We start from the raw sequence: 17,053 nt of genomic DNA, 5'->3' as shown, positions 1-17,053 counted from the left end.
GCATGCCCAGCTGAACTGACAGCTCCCTCTTATCATCAGCGATGATGGGGAAGGGCAGGGGAGAGCCTGCACTCTCACTGTTAAACGCCATTACATCCTACAGACAGAGAGAGAGAGGTTAGAGTTCAGGGGTTAGCAATGATGGGGAAGGGCAGGGGACCGTATCACCTTTACTGGCTCCAATTTAGATCATTTAAGTCTTTACAGACTTCACCACTGCTAGTAGAGTAAAAGTGTCCTTTCTTTTCTCAGTAACTCACTAAAGTAATCATGGTGGGAACAGCAGAACCTGTGACTGTATATGTAGTATAATCTACAGACCTGAGAACTAGTCTGAAGTGTGAACTATAGACCCTGACCCTTTGAAGACATTGGACTCCGATCGGAGTGACTCAGCTCTTTCAGTCACATTAACATCAGGGTGACTGGGTTAGAGCAGGTTGTGGCAAGAGTGCATGTTTTTATTTTCAAGTGTTAAAATGGTGGAGAAAGTTCCTATGTTCACAGCAGCAGTATAAATAGCAGTAGAATGGCTGTTCTAATCAACAACTGGATATCAGACAAAATTAATACTGCTCCTCATTGTGGGAAGGAAGGCTGCCATTAGTCACACAGTTTCAGCCAGAGATGTGTGTGTAGGGAGAGGGGGTTAGGGCGAGGCTTAGAAAGACCAAAACTGAATACTTTATTCAGTGAAAGTGATTTTCACAGGACAGATTTTCACTACGTAGTTAACTTTTCATCCAAAAAACGTGTTGTTGTGAACTTTGGAGGACATTGCTGTTGCTGCTGTAGCCTAGCAACCTAACTATCTGTCCCATCACCGATACCCCAGTGTAAGATTTGATAACTTGGCAGGCCAGAGGAACTCTTTCCCTGTTGAACCTGAGAGAGGCTTTGGCGGGAGGAGGTGAAATGTTTAGGACCTTGCAGATAGAAATGTAATGAATAGAGCTAACATTATTTCCTGTTCTACTTGATAAACAAACATATCTGTTCTACACAATATATTTCTGTAGAGAAATGGCCATCTGTGAATGCAGTTGAGCCAGAGTAACAGCTGTGCAGACTAAACCAGTCTCAGGGGGATTACACAGGGTGTGTGCATGTAATATTGATTTAGACATGGCTGACAGTGTTTAAATATGGTAGTAAATCTGTGAGAGAGAGGCTGTCCATATTGTAGTTATGCAATGTGAGGGAATGTTCTCTACATTTTAACCACTTAGGCAATGGATGCAGAGAGACAGGTAGAGACAGACCATGCTCCAGGCGAGATGGTCGGCCACGCTGTCGATGGACAGAGCGATCATCTTGACGTTGCGTTTCTTAAACTCATCGCTGATCTTGGCAGCACAGGCCAACTCTGTGGTACACACTTGAGTAAAGTCCCGGGGGTGGGAGAACAGGACACCCCATCTGGAGGAGAGGAGAGATGGAGGAGAGGAGCTATCAGTAGGTCTCAAGACAGAGTAGAGGAAATACCAGTCCAAATGCTCTGCAGCCAGAGAGCAACAAGTGGCTAGAAGTGGGAACAGACTCTGGCCTAAAACATTACACAATGTTTGTGTTTCACTTTAGCCGTTAACACTTAGTCAATGAGAGGCACAGCGTGACCATCGGACTACGTGAGGGAAGGTGGAAGGAAAGACTGAAAATCATGTGATTAGTCTCTGGAATGTGTGGTTGACCAATGATGCAACAGTGTGTGGAGTGTGTAAGTGTGAAGAAAATAACAGGAAAACTTGTGGTACTGGTAACAGATGCTTTGTAGAACTACACCTTTTTAGTATCATATTACATCAAAACAATAGAGACGGGGTCATTGACTACAAAAGCAAGCTCTCTAAACATTGCTCTCCTCCCATCCATTCACCACTCATTGTGTCAGACTGGGACAGTATGGAGGTTAGAAAAATAGTTCAAAGTAGGACAATACAAGTCAAGACAGTAATTGTGGCCACTGTCTGAGGTTTTTACTGAAGTACCACAATTTGCACATCATTCTGTATTCAGTGTTGGGGAGTAGTGAACTACATTTTGCAGTAACTTGGTGGTAGTTGAATTAAATCAAATCTTGGTAGTGTTTTCAGTAGTTAATTGCTTTTTTGCCATGTAGCGGTGTAGCTAACTACTGGCACTACATGCTACTTTTTAGGCAAGAATTTCCTTTCTTTTTTGCAACAGACCTGCCCAATTCTCACTGTGTTTAATAGGCTAAATTACACATTCTGACTACACACTAAAAATAAAAAGGTTCTTGAGGGGTTCTTTGTCAGTGGTGAAGGTGATATGTGTGACCATTTAGTTGCCTGGAAGTTGCTGTGAATTTTGTGTTACCTAACTGGCAACTAGCTGTCAGTAAAATATTGTAATTAAAAGCCATTAACTGCTAGTATCTTACTTGCAACTAGCTGCCAGTAATGTACTGTACTTTCACTGAACTTTTCTGAAAACAAGATGGCTTAACATTAGTTGACAACTACTAAGCATTCTTTGTGGTGAGCACACTTGGGAGTCCGCTTCACCTGGCCTCAACCTCTTGGTTGTCAGCAAACTGACCTTCCTGCCACACCATCAGGTCAGTGACATTTTCTATACGCACAAAAAGCTTTTCTCTAAAATGTTGTGCACAAATTTGTTTACATCCCTGTTAGTGAGCATTTCTCCTTTGCCAAGACAATCTATCCACCTAACAGGTGTGGCATATCAAGAAGCTGATTAAACAGTATGATCATTACACAGGTGCACCTTGAGCTGGGGACAATAAAAGGCCACTCTAAAATGTGCAGTTTTGTCACAACACAATGCCACAGATGTCTCAAGTTTTGACGGAGTGTGCAATTGGCATACTGACAGCAGGAATGTCCACCAGAGCTGTTTCCAGATAATTGAATGTTCATTTCTTTACCATAAGCCGCCTCCAGTGTCGTTTTAGAGAATTTGGCAGTACGTCCAACTGGCTTCACAACCGCAGACCACGTGTATGGCGTCGTGTGGGCGAGCGGTTTGCTGATTTGAACGTTGTGAACATAGTGCCCATGGTGGCGGTGGAGTTATTTATGGGCAGGCATAAACTATGGACAACGAATACAATTGCATTTTATCGATGGCAATTTGAATGCACAGAAATACCGTGATGAGATCCTGAGGCCCATTGTGAGGCCCATTTTTTTAAAGGTATCTGTGACCAACAGATGCATATCTGTATTCCCAGTCATGTGAAATCCATAGAATAGGGCCTAATGAATTTGTTTCAGTTGACTGATTTCCTCACATGAACTGTAACACAGTAAAATCTTTGGAATTGTTGCATGTTGCGTTTATATTTTTGTTCAGTATACATATCTACCTCAATTACCTCGTACCCCTGCACATCGACTAGATACTGGTACCCTGAATATATAGCCAAATTATTGTTACACATTGTGTATTTATTATTACTTTTATATTTTCTTTCTCTCTGTATTGTTGGGAAGGGCCTGTAAGTAGGCATTATACAGTTAGTCTACACCTGTTCTTTACGAAGCTATTGACAAATAACATTTGATTTGTTGATTTTCTCTCTCCATCTTTACAAGAATATAATCAATATTCCTTGACAATTTACAATCTAATAGAGTGTAAACTGTCATGGTCGAGGCATATTGATTATATTATTGTAAAGATAGAGAGAAGTCTGTCTGTGATAAAGAGATGCTCTGCTTTATTAACACCACATTCGACCAAACAAGTCCTGCAAGCTCTGGTTTTATTACATCTTGACTATTGCCTGGTTATATGGTGAGGAGCTGAGAAAGGGACCTAGGAAAGCGGTATTTGGCCCAGAACAGAGCAGCACGTCTTGCCCTTCATTGTAAACAGAAGGGTTAATATCAACAAGACACATGCTCGTCTCACTTGGCTTAAAGTAGAAGGCTTGACTGCATCACTTCTTGTTTTTATGAGAAATATTACTGTGATGAAAATTCAAAATTGTCTGTATAATCAAATAACACACAGTTCTGACAGACATATGTACCCCACCAGAAATGCCACCAGTGGTCTCGTCGCAATCCCCAAGTCCAAAACAAATTTAAGGCAATGCACAGTATTGTATAGAGCCATGGTTACATGGAACGCCCTTCCATCTCAAATTACCCAATAAAACAGCAAAATCTACTTTTGTTTAAATTATAACACCTGTTACGAACCCCGTGGCTTTTAAACGTCTAGGGTGACGGACATGAGACCCGTAACATAAATTCATGCAAATTATAAGTGTAGTATGGAACAGTGAGAACAAATAGGACACAACTACCATGAACTACCGTCAAACACACATGGTTTATTTATGAACACACGGTAAGGGTTTGGGAAAAAGGGCTGAGCAGGACCCAAGAAATGAAACAATAGTGTAAAACCCCCTAAACTGATCTAGCCTGCCTGAAGAACCGCTAGGCTACTGCTAGTCATACAAAAATACAGTGGGTGGTCCGCTCAGGTCTAACTGGTGTTTATAGACAGATTTCTTCCTACGGGTAATGTACGCCCAAGGGCAACTAGCTTAAACTCCCCTTTTCCCAAAAACACACAAAGCTACTAAACAGGGTAATCAGCAATTTAGTGCGTACACAACACACAGGACACCACCGTGTCCATACTCACATATGGCAAAAAGTCTCTCTCTAACCAAGTTACCAATAGGGTAACCAACAACTTAGTGCGTACACAACACACAGGACACCACCGTGTCCATACTCACATATGGCAAAAAGTCTCTCTCTCTTGCAACAAACACAAGTCTGGTTTTATACAATGGGCTGTGTGATTCAACAAACGAGTAACAGGTGGTGCTATTCACAGGAATGTTCACTGATTGGTCCAATCAGCAGACACCTCAACGACCACCAATCAGGAACATACAGGACACCTGTGATTAGGGCAGAAAGAGTAGAAACACACAAAAACACAGGATACCTGTATCCGTAACAACACCTCACGTCACAACGCCTCTCCCCTGCATGGGCAGCACCATTGAGGCCATCTCCATTTTAAAGTAGTCAATTTACTTCTTCACGATTGGCTGATCCCTCCTGATGACCCAGTGGGACATGACTCCAACCGGGTCATCAGGAGGGATCAGCCAATGAAGTTGGAAGTCCCACCCAGTTGACTACATTAAAATGGTGGAAGCCCTCAATGGCTTGATGGATGGATGAAGCTAAAAGGGGTTACTTTGCTGATAAAATCATTGAGAACAGAAGTGACCCTAAAAAGCTTTGGAAATAATTTAAGGAACTAGGCTGTAGTAGTACTACCAAAAACAAACTAAACAGTATTGGACTGAACTCTTTTTCATTTGCAAAGATAGCCACAGCCAAAGTAGCCAGTATGCTAGCAGAGCTTAAATGCTCCAAAGCCATAGGCCTGGATAATAGTCCTGCAAGATTTCTCAGAGATTCTGCTGAGCAAATTGCCCCTTGTATTAAGCATATCGTTAATCTCTCTCTTGAACAAGGCATCTTTCCCAGGGACATGAAACAAGCAAAAGTTATACCTCTGTATAAGAAAGGGATAAAGTCTGACCCTGGGAATTATAGGCCTGTATCTATCCTCAGTATAACATCAAAGATCCTGGAGAGAGTTGTACATTTGCAAATTTATGAATGTCAACTCACAAAGTCAAATGTATGATTTTTAGTCTGGTTTTCCAAAAACATACTCCAAAGATTGTCTACTTTACTTGACTGACTTCATCAGGAAAGAGATTGATGAGGGAAACCTCTGTGGAATTGTACTGCTTGACCTACAGAAGGTTAACCACTGTCTCCTAATCTCCAAACTGGAGGCACTGGGGTTAAGTAGTATCCCTCTAGGCTGGGTAAAGTCATATTTGTCAGGTAGGGAGCAAGTGGTAGATGTTAATGGTTCACTGTCTCAGGCAAAACCAATGAGTTGTTGCGTTCCGCAGGGGAGCGTGCTTGGATCTCTACTGTTTTTACTGTATATAAACAATTTGAAAGATGTGTGTTCTTGCCATCTTTTCCTTTATGTGGATTACTCTACACTTCTGGTGTCTCACAAAAGTAAAACTATGTTGGAGAGCATACTTAGCACAGAGTTTACTAACATTATCAAATGGAGATAATAAGCTATCTCTGCACTTAGGTAAAACTGAGGCAATTATTTTTGGGTCCAGACCTAAATTGTGTAGGTCCTCTGAAATCAGAGTGGAGTTAGGGGATGAGGTGCTGACTACTTAAACCTATGTTACCTACCTGGGATGCATCCTTGATGGAAGCTTGGGAGGTGTGAGCATTGCCACTAAATTGCTAGGGAATTTATTTTATTTTATTGATTTAACCTTTATTTAACTAGGCAAGTCAGTTAAGAACAAATTCTTATTTACAATGACGGCCTATTTACAATGACGGGAAGGTTAATGCCAGGACTACGTTTTTGGCTAGAAAGTCCAAGCTGCTTGATAAGGACTGCTAGATACTGCCCTCATTCAATGCCATTTTGACTATGCTAGTAGTTCCTGGTATGGGGGCTAATCTAAGCTTCTGAAGGGGAAGCTCGAGATAGCCCAGAATAACCTGATCAGGGTAGTATTGAAGGTGAGTCCACATCCTCACATAGGCAGGAGCTGCTTTCAGGAACTCAACTGGCTGCCTGTTGAGGGTGTCCCAGATTAGACTGGGTTTTGTTTACAGGAGTATTTATGGTTCTGCACCCAGATATCTAACTGATGACTTTCCCCATGTTAAGGATGCACACAATCACAGCACCAGATCAGGTGTTGCTAATGTGTGCTTATACAGGTTCAGGAGTAATGCTGGGAAGGTACTTTCTTGAATACTGGAGCCTCAGAGTGGAATGAGTCGCCTCTGCCCATAAAAACGACATCCTCTCTGGGAAGCTTTAAAAATAAAGTAAAAAACAGTTTGATGTCTTCTGTGCCCATATGAATGTACCCTACGATGTAACTGCAATGATGAGATAGATGTTCTTCTTTGTTTTTATGTTTTATTATCTCGCTGTCATACTGTGTTCAACCGTGTTCGATCTTGCCTAGCCATCTTGTTTCAAGAGGACCACAATGGAAATAAATCCCAGACTTTATTGTGTTATCCTTGATGATTTTACTTTGAAGCTTTTTCAAGTTGTGTGTGCTTGTTTTTTTTAAATGGTCGAATTAATCAACTAAAAAAAATAAATAAATTGGATGGTCAGCAGACTCGCAGCCAAAAGCGGATTGGAGCCCTGAGACACACTCCCCTAAACATTGGCAGCCTTGTCTACTCAGTCACACACTCTCACTGCAGGCTGGTTTAACACACTGGTGCTATTGTTGTCCTCTAAACATTTGTACCTATAAATGAAGGAGGGGCAGCTGGATATAGCTGCACACACATCTACATACTCACGTCACAACGACTGAATTTTAAAATGGGATGTTGAAGTTCAGACTGTTGCAGAAATAATATAAATGTATAAGGCTAGCCTAGAAAAAAGCCTTTAATTTTACAGAATATAAATGTATGCATGGGGCGGCAGGTAGCCTAAACGGTTAAGAGCGGTGGGCCAGTAATCGAAAGATCGCTTGTTTGAATCCTTGAGCCGACTAAGTGAAAAATCTGTTGATGTGCCCTTGAGCAAAGCACTTAACCCTAATTGCTCTTGTAAATCCCTCTGGATAATAGTGTCTGCTAAATGACTAAACATTTACAAATGTAAACAATGTTAGCCAGCAGCCTATTCCAATGCTGGCTTGCCTCTGAAGGTTGTCCCTGGATGGGAGACCAGATGCTGCTGGAAGTGGTATTTATTATTATTATAGGAGGCAGGGTGGTATGATGCTGGCTAACATTGTTTACATTTGTAAATGTTTAGTCATTTAGCAGATGCTATTATCCAGAGCGACTTACAGGAGCAATAGGAGGCACTCTTTCCTCTGGTCTAAAAAAAAATTATCGTAGGGTGCAGTCTTTCGGATGGGATGTTAAACGGGTGTCCTGACTGTGGTCATTAAAGATCCCATGGATCTTAGGGGCATTAACCCCAGTGTCCTGGCTAAATTCCCAATCTGGAACTCATACCATCATGGCCACCTAATCAGCCCCAGCTTACAACAGGCTCATTCATCCCCCTCCTCTCCCCTGTAACTAATCCCCAGGTTGCTATAAATGAGAATGTGTTCTCAGTCAACCTACCTGGTAAAATAAGGAATAAATCAAATGAAAAAATGTAGTATGTACAGCTGTCAATGTTTCACTCTTTTGTGTGACAGTTCAGTTTAATGTCTCTCCTAAGGACAACCTTCTGTAAAGGCTCAGGTCAAGAGTGTATACGTTCGAAACAGGAAGTATTTATATCAAAATCAATTAAATCTAATTCACGATTGTCTGAAATTTCAATGGGGATTGAGGGTCAACATTTTTTGCAAACAGTTGATCAGACTGTGTCGCGTGACCTCTAGCCTCCCCGGTTTTAGGATCTGATCTGGGATCAGAGTTCTCCGCTTTCCATATGACCCCGAACCACAGGTTTACATGTTAAAAACCGAAACTGGTCCTGGGCCGGTGCTTAGTGTCTATGATTAGGCTACCATCATGATATGACACTTGCTTCCTTGGAATACCAATTTCACGCCGATGTCGTGGCAATGGGCATGCAGCCAAGTATATTTGCTTATTGTCTGTATGTCGAATGTTACACAAACACACCATCAGTCAATTAGGCTACTGATTATGCAATTGATGACTGTCTGCTGCAGATACAAAATAACAGTTGAGGTACAGGTAGGCTATCGCAGATCATCACACCGACTTGTTTGGCCTACAACAGGTAGCACTTACAAGTTTCCTAAGAAGTCATGGAATTTGATCTTCCCGATGGTTGTCTCGGCTTCGAAGTTGGGGAACACGTCTCCTAGCAGTATCCCAGGCATATGTCCTCTCTCCGCGGCAAGATGATGTGAAGGAGAAGAAGTCAGTGGGGATAGTGGGGGTTATAGGGTTTCCACTAGTTACAACAGCCACAAAGTCAAAATTGGCTATATCGTAAAAATGCATGATTTAAAAAAAACATTTTGGTCTTAATGTGAGGTTAGGGTTAGCAGTGTGGTTAGGGATAAGCTAAGGGTTATGTTAAAATCACATTTTAATCAAATAAATTGTAGAAATGGGCGGGGTTAAATGACTTTGTGGCTGTAATAACTATTGACGACCGGGTTATAGGCTAGGTAACCTAATGTAGCAGGCTCGCTACGGACGGCTATATTGGTCGCTAATACAGGACTAGTAAAGGCCCAGTGCACTGCTTTTGTTGGGGAAAAAATTACATTTTATTTTAATTATTCATATTTTATTTTATTCTGTTTTTCAGGGTGTGCTGCAGCACCCTCAGCACCCCTACTTCCCACGGCTATGCCAATAGGCTAAGCTTGGTGCATTGACTGCAATACATTTTTCTATTAGGGCAAGCTAGTAATCTTAATCAAAATGTCATTATATTAAAAGGAAGCAAGGAAAATACATTATAAACTTTACACTAGTCACCTTTGCCTCAGTGTGATAGCTGCTCTGATTGGTGGGGGATTTTTCATACATGTAAACCTCTCTGTTGTCCATTCATTCAGGGCCATGTGTATAGACATAGAGACAAAAGGCCGTATTAGCATGGGCATCACCATTTAGGGCGTTCACCATTTTTATGTAGTCAACTGGATGGGACTACCAACTCCTAGTGAGCCATGTCCAACCGGGTCATCAGAAGGGATCAGCCAATTGTGAAGAAGGAAATGGACTACTTCAAAATGGAGATTGCCTCAATGGTGCTGCCCATGCTGTCACTGATGCTATAATGGCACAGATACAAAGATGGGTCCTCTATCTATCTCTATGAGTCAGAGCCTATTTTATTTTACGCCGAGGGGAAAACAATTGTGCCCCCCCGTCGGCGAATAAAATAAATCGCTGCACCTCCACTCCCAAACCTTTTCCCGCTGCGACGCCTATTGGCTCTGAGTATAATGACAGCAGTATACCAAAACCAACGTCTGGCTATAATATGCAATATGCATATTCAGTAATATTCAATAACCGTGTTTTGTTCATAATTATACACATTTACAATAGTCAGGTAATGATTTAGTTTACCTACAAACTAATTCTCATGCCCTTTCTTGTTTTATTTGCTTCACTCTCAATCATGTGATCTCCACTTGTACAGTTTTCAACGAGAGCAAATCTCCCAGTGTGCATTGCGCTAGAAAAAACAAAAATGGCGTTTCAGGAAAGTGGTCGAGGACGTAAGGGAAATTGTCACCTGTGAAGCGATGAATTGAGAAGCACGAAAACCCGCATTTTCACAACTGACAACCGGCCCCTTCGATTTAAAAGGATTATATCTACTTTCAAACACAGAAACTAAACAAAATGCCTTCTCCTAAAGCCAAAAACAGCGCCAATCGCAGCGGAGGTGGGAGCCCAGGTCTCAGTGGCAGCACCAACGGCAACGGACGCTACGAGTTCATGTCGCTGAACCGAACCCCTCCACCCACGCTCCTCCAGCGGCAGGGCTCCGACCCAACCGCTGCAGCCAGATTGCGGGCCTCAGAGAGCCCTACCCGGCGAAGAGGCTCCGGGTCCTCCACCTCTTCCAACACAGGCATGCCCGAAGAGGACTGTATGCGGCTCAACCCTTCCTTTATCGGGATAGCCCTTAGCTCCCTCCTCGCCATAGACCTGTGGCTCTCCAAGCGGCTGGGGGTGTGTGCCTGTGAAGATTCCTCCTGGGGCAGCATTCGACCATTGATGAAACTGATAGAGATTTCTGGACATGGAATACCATGGCTGGTCTGGACAGCCTACTGCCTGTACAAGGCTGACAGTGCCGCAGGACAGGAAATTATGCTCAATCTCTTCATGGGTAAATATGATCATATTAATGTGTTTATTCATAGTAATGCTGATAGCAGCCTCCCGCATAGACAGCCGGAAGGCTCCTATTAGATTTCTTCCATAGAAATATAATTCAAATGTTAAGGTTGCCACCACACCACCTATTCTAATTGTCATGCATCCCACCACTCATCCCTATCCCCAGCCTTTTTACAGCAGACACACACACACACAGAGAGAGCTTGACTTGGGCAGGAGCTCACCAGAACTGAGTATCGGCACCTCAAATATTATTCTGCTTGAGTTCCTGCACCTCATATAGAATATTAGCTGAACAGTATTGAGGAGTTGCTGCACCTAAATATGAACGGTACCGGCACCCAAAATGAGTACCGGCACCTATTTCAGTCCAAGTCAAGCACTGCACACACCGCCAGGAGGATGCCATGCTTAATAATGAATGTCTATGTTGGTGTTTTTATTAGATCAGTAGGTAGCCTACATATTTATAGTCTGTAGTGGCTCCTTTAACCCTTCTCCTCCATTTGCAATGATGTTAGAAGAGGTAGAAGATGAAAGCACATCCTTGGTAGGAATCCACCCACCCTATTGTTTTTCACCCATCTTGTGCTTTCAGATCAGTATCAGTACAGATTAGTCTGAGATGAGAGGAGGAAAGGATTTGGCACCTTGCCTTACAGCAGACACACACACTATTTCACCCCTCCCTTCACAATATTTTCTTTCTCTTTTCTCTCCCTGTTTTTTCCTTTACTTCCTTTGGTGCCAGCTCCTTACTTGTAACTGTCATCCCTCCGTTCATCCTACGATCCATCTGTTTCTCTCCTTCACTACTGTCCAGACGCCCTCCCTCTCCATCCCCTCATCCAGCAGATCTGTCTCTCTGCTCCACTCTTCACAACAGTTCAGGCAAGGTGACACATAGTACAGTATCATAATTCCTTATGATTATGCGCCCTAGTGTATCTAACACACATAAGGCAATATTTTGGAGATGCTTGGAATTAAGCCTACAGTTGAAGTTGGAAGTTTACATACACTTAGGTTGGAGTCATTAAAACTAGTTTTTCAACCACTCCACAAATGTCTTGTTAACAAACTATAGTTTTGGCAAGTCGGTTAGGACATCTACTTTGTGCATGACACAAGTAATTTTTCCAACAATTGTTTACTGACAGATTATTTCACTTATAATTCACTGTATCACAATTCCAGTGGGTCAGAAGTTTACATACACTAAGTTGACTGTGCCTTTAAACAGCTTGGAAAATTCCAGAAAATGATGTCATGGCTTTAGAAGCTTCTGATTGGCTAATTGACATCATTTGAGTCAATTGGAGGTGTACCTGTGGATTTATTTCAAGGCCTACCTTCAAACTCAGTGCCTTTTTGCTTGACATCATGGGAAAATCAAAAGAAATCAGCCAAGACCACGGAATTGTTTTTGTAGACCTCCACCAGTCTGGTTCATCCTTGGGAGCAATTTCCAAATGCCTGAAGGTACCACGTTCATCTGTACAAACAATAGTACGCAAGTATAAACACGCAGCCGTCATACCGCTCAGGAAGGAGACGCGTTCTGTCTCCTAGAGATGAACGTACTTTGGTGTGAAAAGTGCAAATCAATCCCAGAACAACAGCAAAGTACCTTGTGAAGATGCTGGAGGAAACGGGTACAAAAGTATCTATATCCACAGTAAAACAAGTCTTATATCGACCGCTCAGCAAGGAAGAAGCCACTGCTCCAAAACCGCCATAAAAAAGCCAGACTACGGTTTGCAACTGCACATGGGGACAAAGATCGTACTTTTTGGAGGAATGTCCTCTGGTCTGATGAAACAAAAATAGAACTGTTTGGCAATAATGACCATCGTTATGTATGGAGGAAAAAGGGGGTTCCTTGCAAGCCGAAGAAACCATCCCAACCGTGAAGCACGGGGGTGGCAGCATCATGCTGTGGGGGTGCTTTGCTGCTGGAGGGACTGGTGCACTTCACAAAATAGATGGCAGCATGAGGAAGGAAATGGATGTGAATATATTGAAGCAACATCTCAAGGCATCAGTCAGGAAGTTAAAGCTTGGTCGCAAATGGGTCTTCCAAATGGACAATGACCCCAAGCATACTTCCAAAGTTGTGGCAAAATGGCTTAAGGACAACAAAGTCAAGGTAATGGAGTGGCCATCACAAAGCCCTGACCTCAACCCTATAGAACTGAAAAAGCGTGTGCGAGCAAGGAGGCCTACAAACCTGACTCAGTTACACCAGCTCTGTCAGAAGGAATGGGCCAAAATTCACCCAACTTATTGTGGGAAGCTTGTGGAAGGCTACCCAAAACGTTTGACCCAAGTTAAACAATTTAAAGGCAATGCAACCAAATACTAATTGAATGTATGTAAACTTCTGACCCACTGGGAATGTGATGAAATAAATAAAAGCTGAAATAAATCATTCTCTCTACTATTATTCTGACATTTCACATTCTTAAATTAAAGTGGTGATCCTAACTGACCTAAGACAGGGAATTTTTACTAGGATTAAATGTCAGGAATTGTGAAAAACTGAGTTTAAATGTATTTGGCTAAGGTGTATGTAAACGTCCAACTTTGTTTTTTGTTGTTGTTTTTTTTAGTCATTTAGCAGACGCTCTTATCCAGAGCGACTTACAGTTAGTGAGTGCATACATTATTTTATTATTTTATTTTTTTCATACTGGCCCCCCATGGGAATCAAACCCACAACCCTGGCATTGCAAACGCCATGCTCTACCAACTGAGCTACATCCCTGCCGGCCATTCCCTCCCCTACCCTGGACGACGCTGGGACAATTGTGCGCCGCCCCATGGGTCTCCCGGTCGCGGCCGGCTACGACAGAGCCTGGATTCGAACCAGGATATCTAGTGGCACAGCTAGCACTGCGATGCAGTGCCTTAGACCACTGCGCCACTCGGGAGTGGGCCAAAATTCACCCAAAAAACGGTATCTTGAATTCTACAGTGCGGGTTGACTCATAACCCGCAGTCCCTGCAGTTATATCCACGGGGCGGGCGTGTTTAGGGTCATAAAATATGAAGGGCGGGTGGGTTGAATAAAGAGAAAACAATGCATTAAAAATCCACAAATGGATAATTATTTTGCAATTCATGTCTATAGGCTACATTGAGGTTTTTCTTTCATAATTTTTTATCTTCAATAAGTGCATAAGCCTAAGCTTTAGGGCCTAACTGTACGCACGCTAAATACACACCAATGACCAAATGCTTTTGGGAACTTTGGCAGAAAAATGTCGGAGTTTAATTCAATAAGAGAAAAGCTGCGAAATAGAGAGTTGAAAATAAAGAGAAGGGAGGGCCAGAACAGTAATGTTTGGGAAAGATTTGTTGAAGTGGTAAAAGATGATGATACCACTTCACCAAAGTTATGTTATGTGTGATTGTGAGGTGCAAATTCGAGAGACAAGACGGGGACTTCAAATATGGCACTTCAAGGGAACTGTTGCCTACTGTTCAGATAGGTTAAATTGAATAGTAACAGAAATCTGGACACTGACTATAAACTCTCACAGCCTAATATAATATAAACTCCTAAAGAATTATACATTTCTAGCAGTAAAATTATACACCAAATGTAAATTTTGACTCGGGAACAAGTGGAGAAATATTATTTATTTCAGCATCTTTAGAGAATGAATGTGCGATTAGGGACAGTCTGTAAAGGTGCTATCTTTATCAGCGACATAAAAGCTGATTTAGTATTTCTACCACAAAATATGCATTCTAGCCGAACTGAAATCTTATCATAAACATGTTGAGTCGTTGTCACTGCTTTTAATTTCCTTAACTGGTCAAACTGATGTCATTAGAACATTTTGCACGGAAAATCTTTCTGGTATTTTTTGTTTTTAGTTATTGCATTTTCTCCCCGGTCCCTAAACGGCTGCTGCACGAGAGAAGCGAAGATGAAAGGGTCGGGTGCAGGAGATTTTCACTTTATCACATAGTCGGGCGGTTGCGGATGGGTTATTAGCAAATGCGTGTGAACAAACAGCTGACCCGCGCATCACTAGTAAACACGCACACACGCTCTTCTGATGCTGATGCCAGATTCTCACACACACACACACACACTTACAATGCTGATGCTAGAAATATGCATACACATCCAGGGGGGAGCAGGCAGAGAGTGCCATCTGTTGTCGTCTCAAGTCTTCCAATGATATGAACAGTCAGGCACTCTAGAAGAGACCGAGAATGTCCCCTGTTGTTGTGTAGTGGGGGTGAAGGAGAGTGTGAGACAGGCAGACATTCAGACAGACAGAAAAAATAAACAGAGTTACAGAGAGCGAGGGGTCCTCTGCACAGTGTGCAGTATAAGTATTCACAAGGTTCAGCCCGAGCTAGAATCTACAGTACACTAGCAGAGTGTGCCGATACCACTCAGTCGGCAGAAGTCTGTTGCTGTGTGATGCAGGCAGACAGGGGAGAGGCGGTCCCTGTTGTGTTTGTGTGTGATGCAGCCAGAAGGACTGGAGGAGCCAATGACCGCTGCTCCTTTACAGCCCAGATAAAAACACTGCTTGGATGAAAAGACTGCAGCTCTCTCTCTTCTCTTTGTTTCTTTCTCTTTCCTCACATCTTCTGTCTCTCTTTCCCTCCCTGGCAAAAATCCAAAGCTGTCACTGAGCGCGTGTGACGGTGTGTGTTTGTGGGGAGGTTCGGCTCAAACAAGCGTAGAGTTTAATGTTATCTCATATACTGTGATAACATTATACGTTTGTGTGGGTGCAATGTGTATTTCTGCTAATACTATATGTTGGGTGTTAGTGTATTTGTTAGTGTGTGCATACATTTGTTTGTTTTAGTGCTGTATACTGTTTGCTGACTGGTCTGTTTTCCAACTGTGTAATTGCTCTCATCTCTCTCATATCTCTCTCCCCACTCTGCATCCTCTCCCCACCCCTCCCCTCAGCTCTCATTCTAGACCTGATCCTGGTCGGCATCGTGAAAGCGGTCGTCCGTCGGCGCCGCCCGTCCCACAACCGCATGGACATGTTCGCCACCTTCTCCGTGGACCGCTACTCCTTCCCCTCGGGGCACGCCACCCGCGCCGCCATGTGTGCCCGTTTCCTGCTGGCCCACTTGGTGCTGGCCGCCCCTCTGCGGGTGCTGGTGTTCCTGTGGTCTGTTCTGGTGGGGCTGAGCCGGGTGCTGCTGGGGAGACACAACGTGACCGATGTGCTGTTTGGCTTTCTGATGGGCTACTGCCAGTACAACCTGGTGGAGATGCTCTGGGTATCATCGCTGGGCCTGCAGGGGCTGCTGGGGCTCATCCAGGGGTGAGGGAGAAGGGTTAAGGAGGGGTTGGAAGGGTGTGGTAGGTGGGAGACAGTGGCCCTGGCCCAATATGTTTGAAACATTGACTGATCCTGCCCCATACTGACACTGGTCACTCATCATTGCCTGTTCAAGACAAACAACTACAACAAAGCCTGCCACCAACCATCCATCCATATGTAATTGCAATCAGAAGTACCTAGGAGCAGGGTGCTCCTCCATACTGCGATAAAAGAGAGCGGGAGCGAGAGAAAGTGTGTGTCTGTTTGCGTGTCTGAGTGCTGTGTTCTCAAAGGGGAGAATGAATGCTATAGGTTAAAACTTATGAATTGATGATGGTGTCTGTGAGGACTTATTTTAGATTTGTAAGGTATAGAGCCTCACAGTTGAGGTGTCATAATACCCATAGAACCTAGCGGTCAAACATGGAAATGGTTCCAATCGTTTTTCCACCCTTCCTTTTTCCCATAGGGAATTTTAGAAACACTTAAAATAAGGGCTGTGTTTCGTGTAGGCTTACCCTGGTGTGACGTTTTGATAACCATGTAAATCTCTCTCGGACAAGGTGACTTTTATCAATATATTCAGCTCTATTTACTCTCATTCGAAAATGCTAATTAGCATCAAAGTAGACATCATGCAAGACTACAAATCCCTGTAAGCTCCTGCACGTCATCTCTAGCTGACACCTTTGCTAACAGGTATTATCAATTTAAAATTTGCACAAGACAGTTCACAGAATTGTCAATTTAAAGAAATGTAGCCAATTTATTCATTACTAAATTTAGCTAACATGAGATAGTCAATCCAGA

General features: G+C 43.0%; 1 protein-coding gene across 1 annotated transcript; it reads left to right on the top strand.

The window, feature by feature from the left end:
• The first annotated feature begins 10,209 nt into the window (after positions 1-10,209).
• On the top strand, positions 10,210-16,686 carry LOC121532678 (phospholipid phosphatase 6-like). Its single transcript, XM_041838460.2, has 2 exons — positions 10,210-10,917; positions 15,877-16,686. The coding sequence occupies exons 1-2, from the start codon at positions 10,425-10,427 to the stop codon at positions 16,245-16,247; spliced, it is 864 nt and encodes a 287-aa protein (XP_041694394.1). The 5' UTR covers positions 10,210-10,424; the 3' UTR covers positions 16,248-16,686.
• Positions 16,687-17,053: the final 367 nt, after the last annotated feature.

This window comes from Coregonus clupeaformis, chromosome 20 (assembly GCF_020615455.1).
Source record: "Coregonus clupeaformis isolate EN_2021a chromosome 20, ASM2061545v1, whole genome shotgun sequence".
NCBI lineage: Eukaryota > Metazoa > Chordata > Actinopteri > Salmoniformes > Salmonidae > Coregonus > Coregonus clupeaformis.
This window is presented reverse-complemented; position numbering and strand designations above follow the sequence as displayed.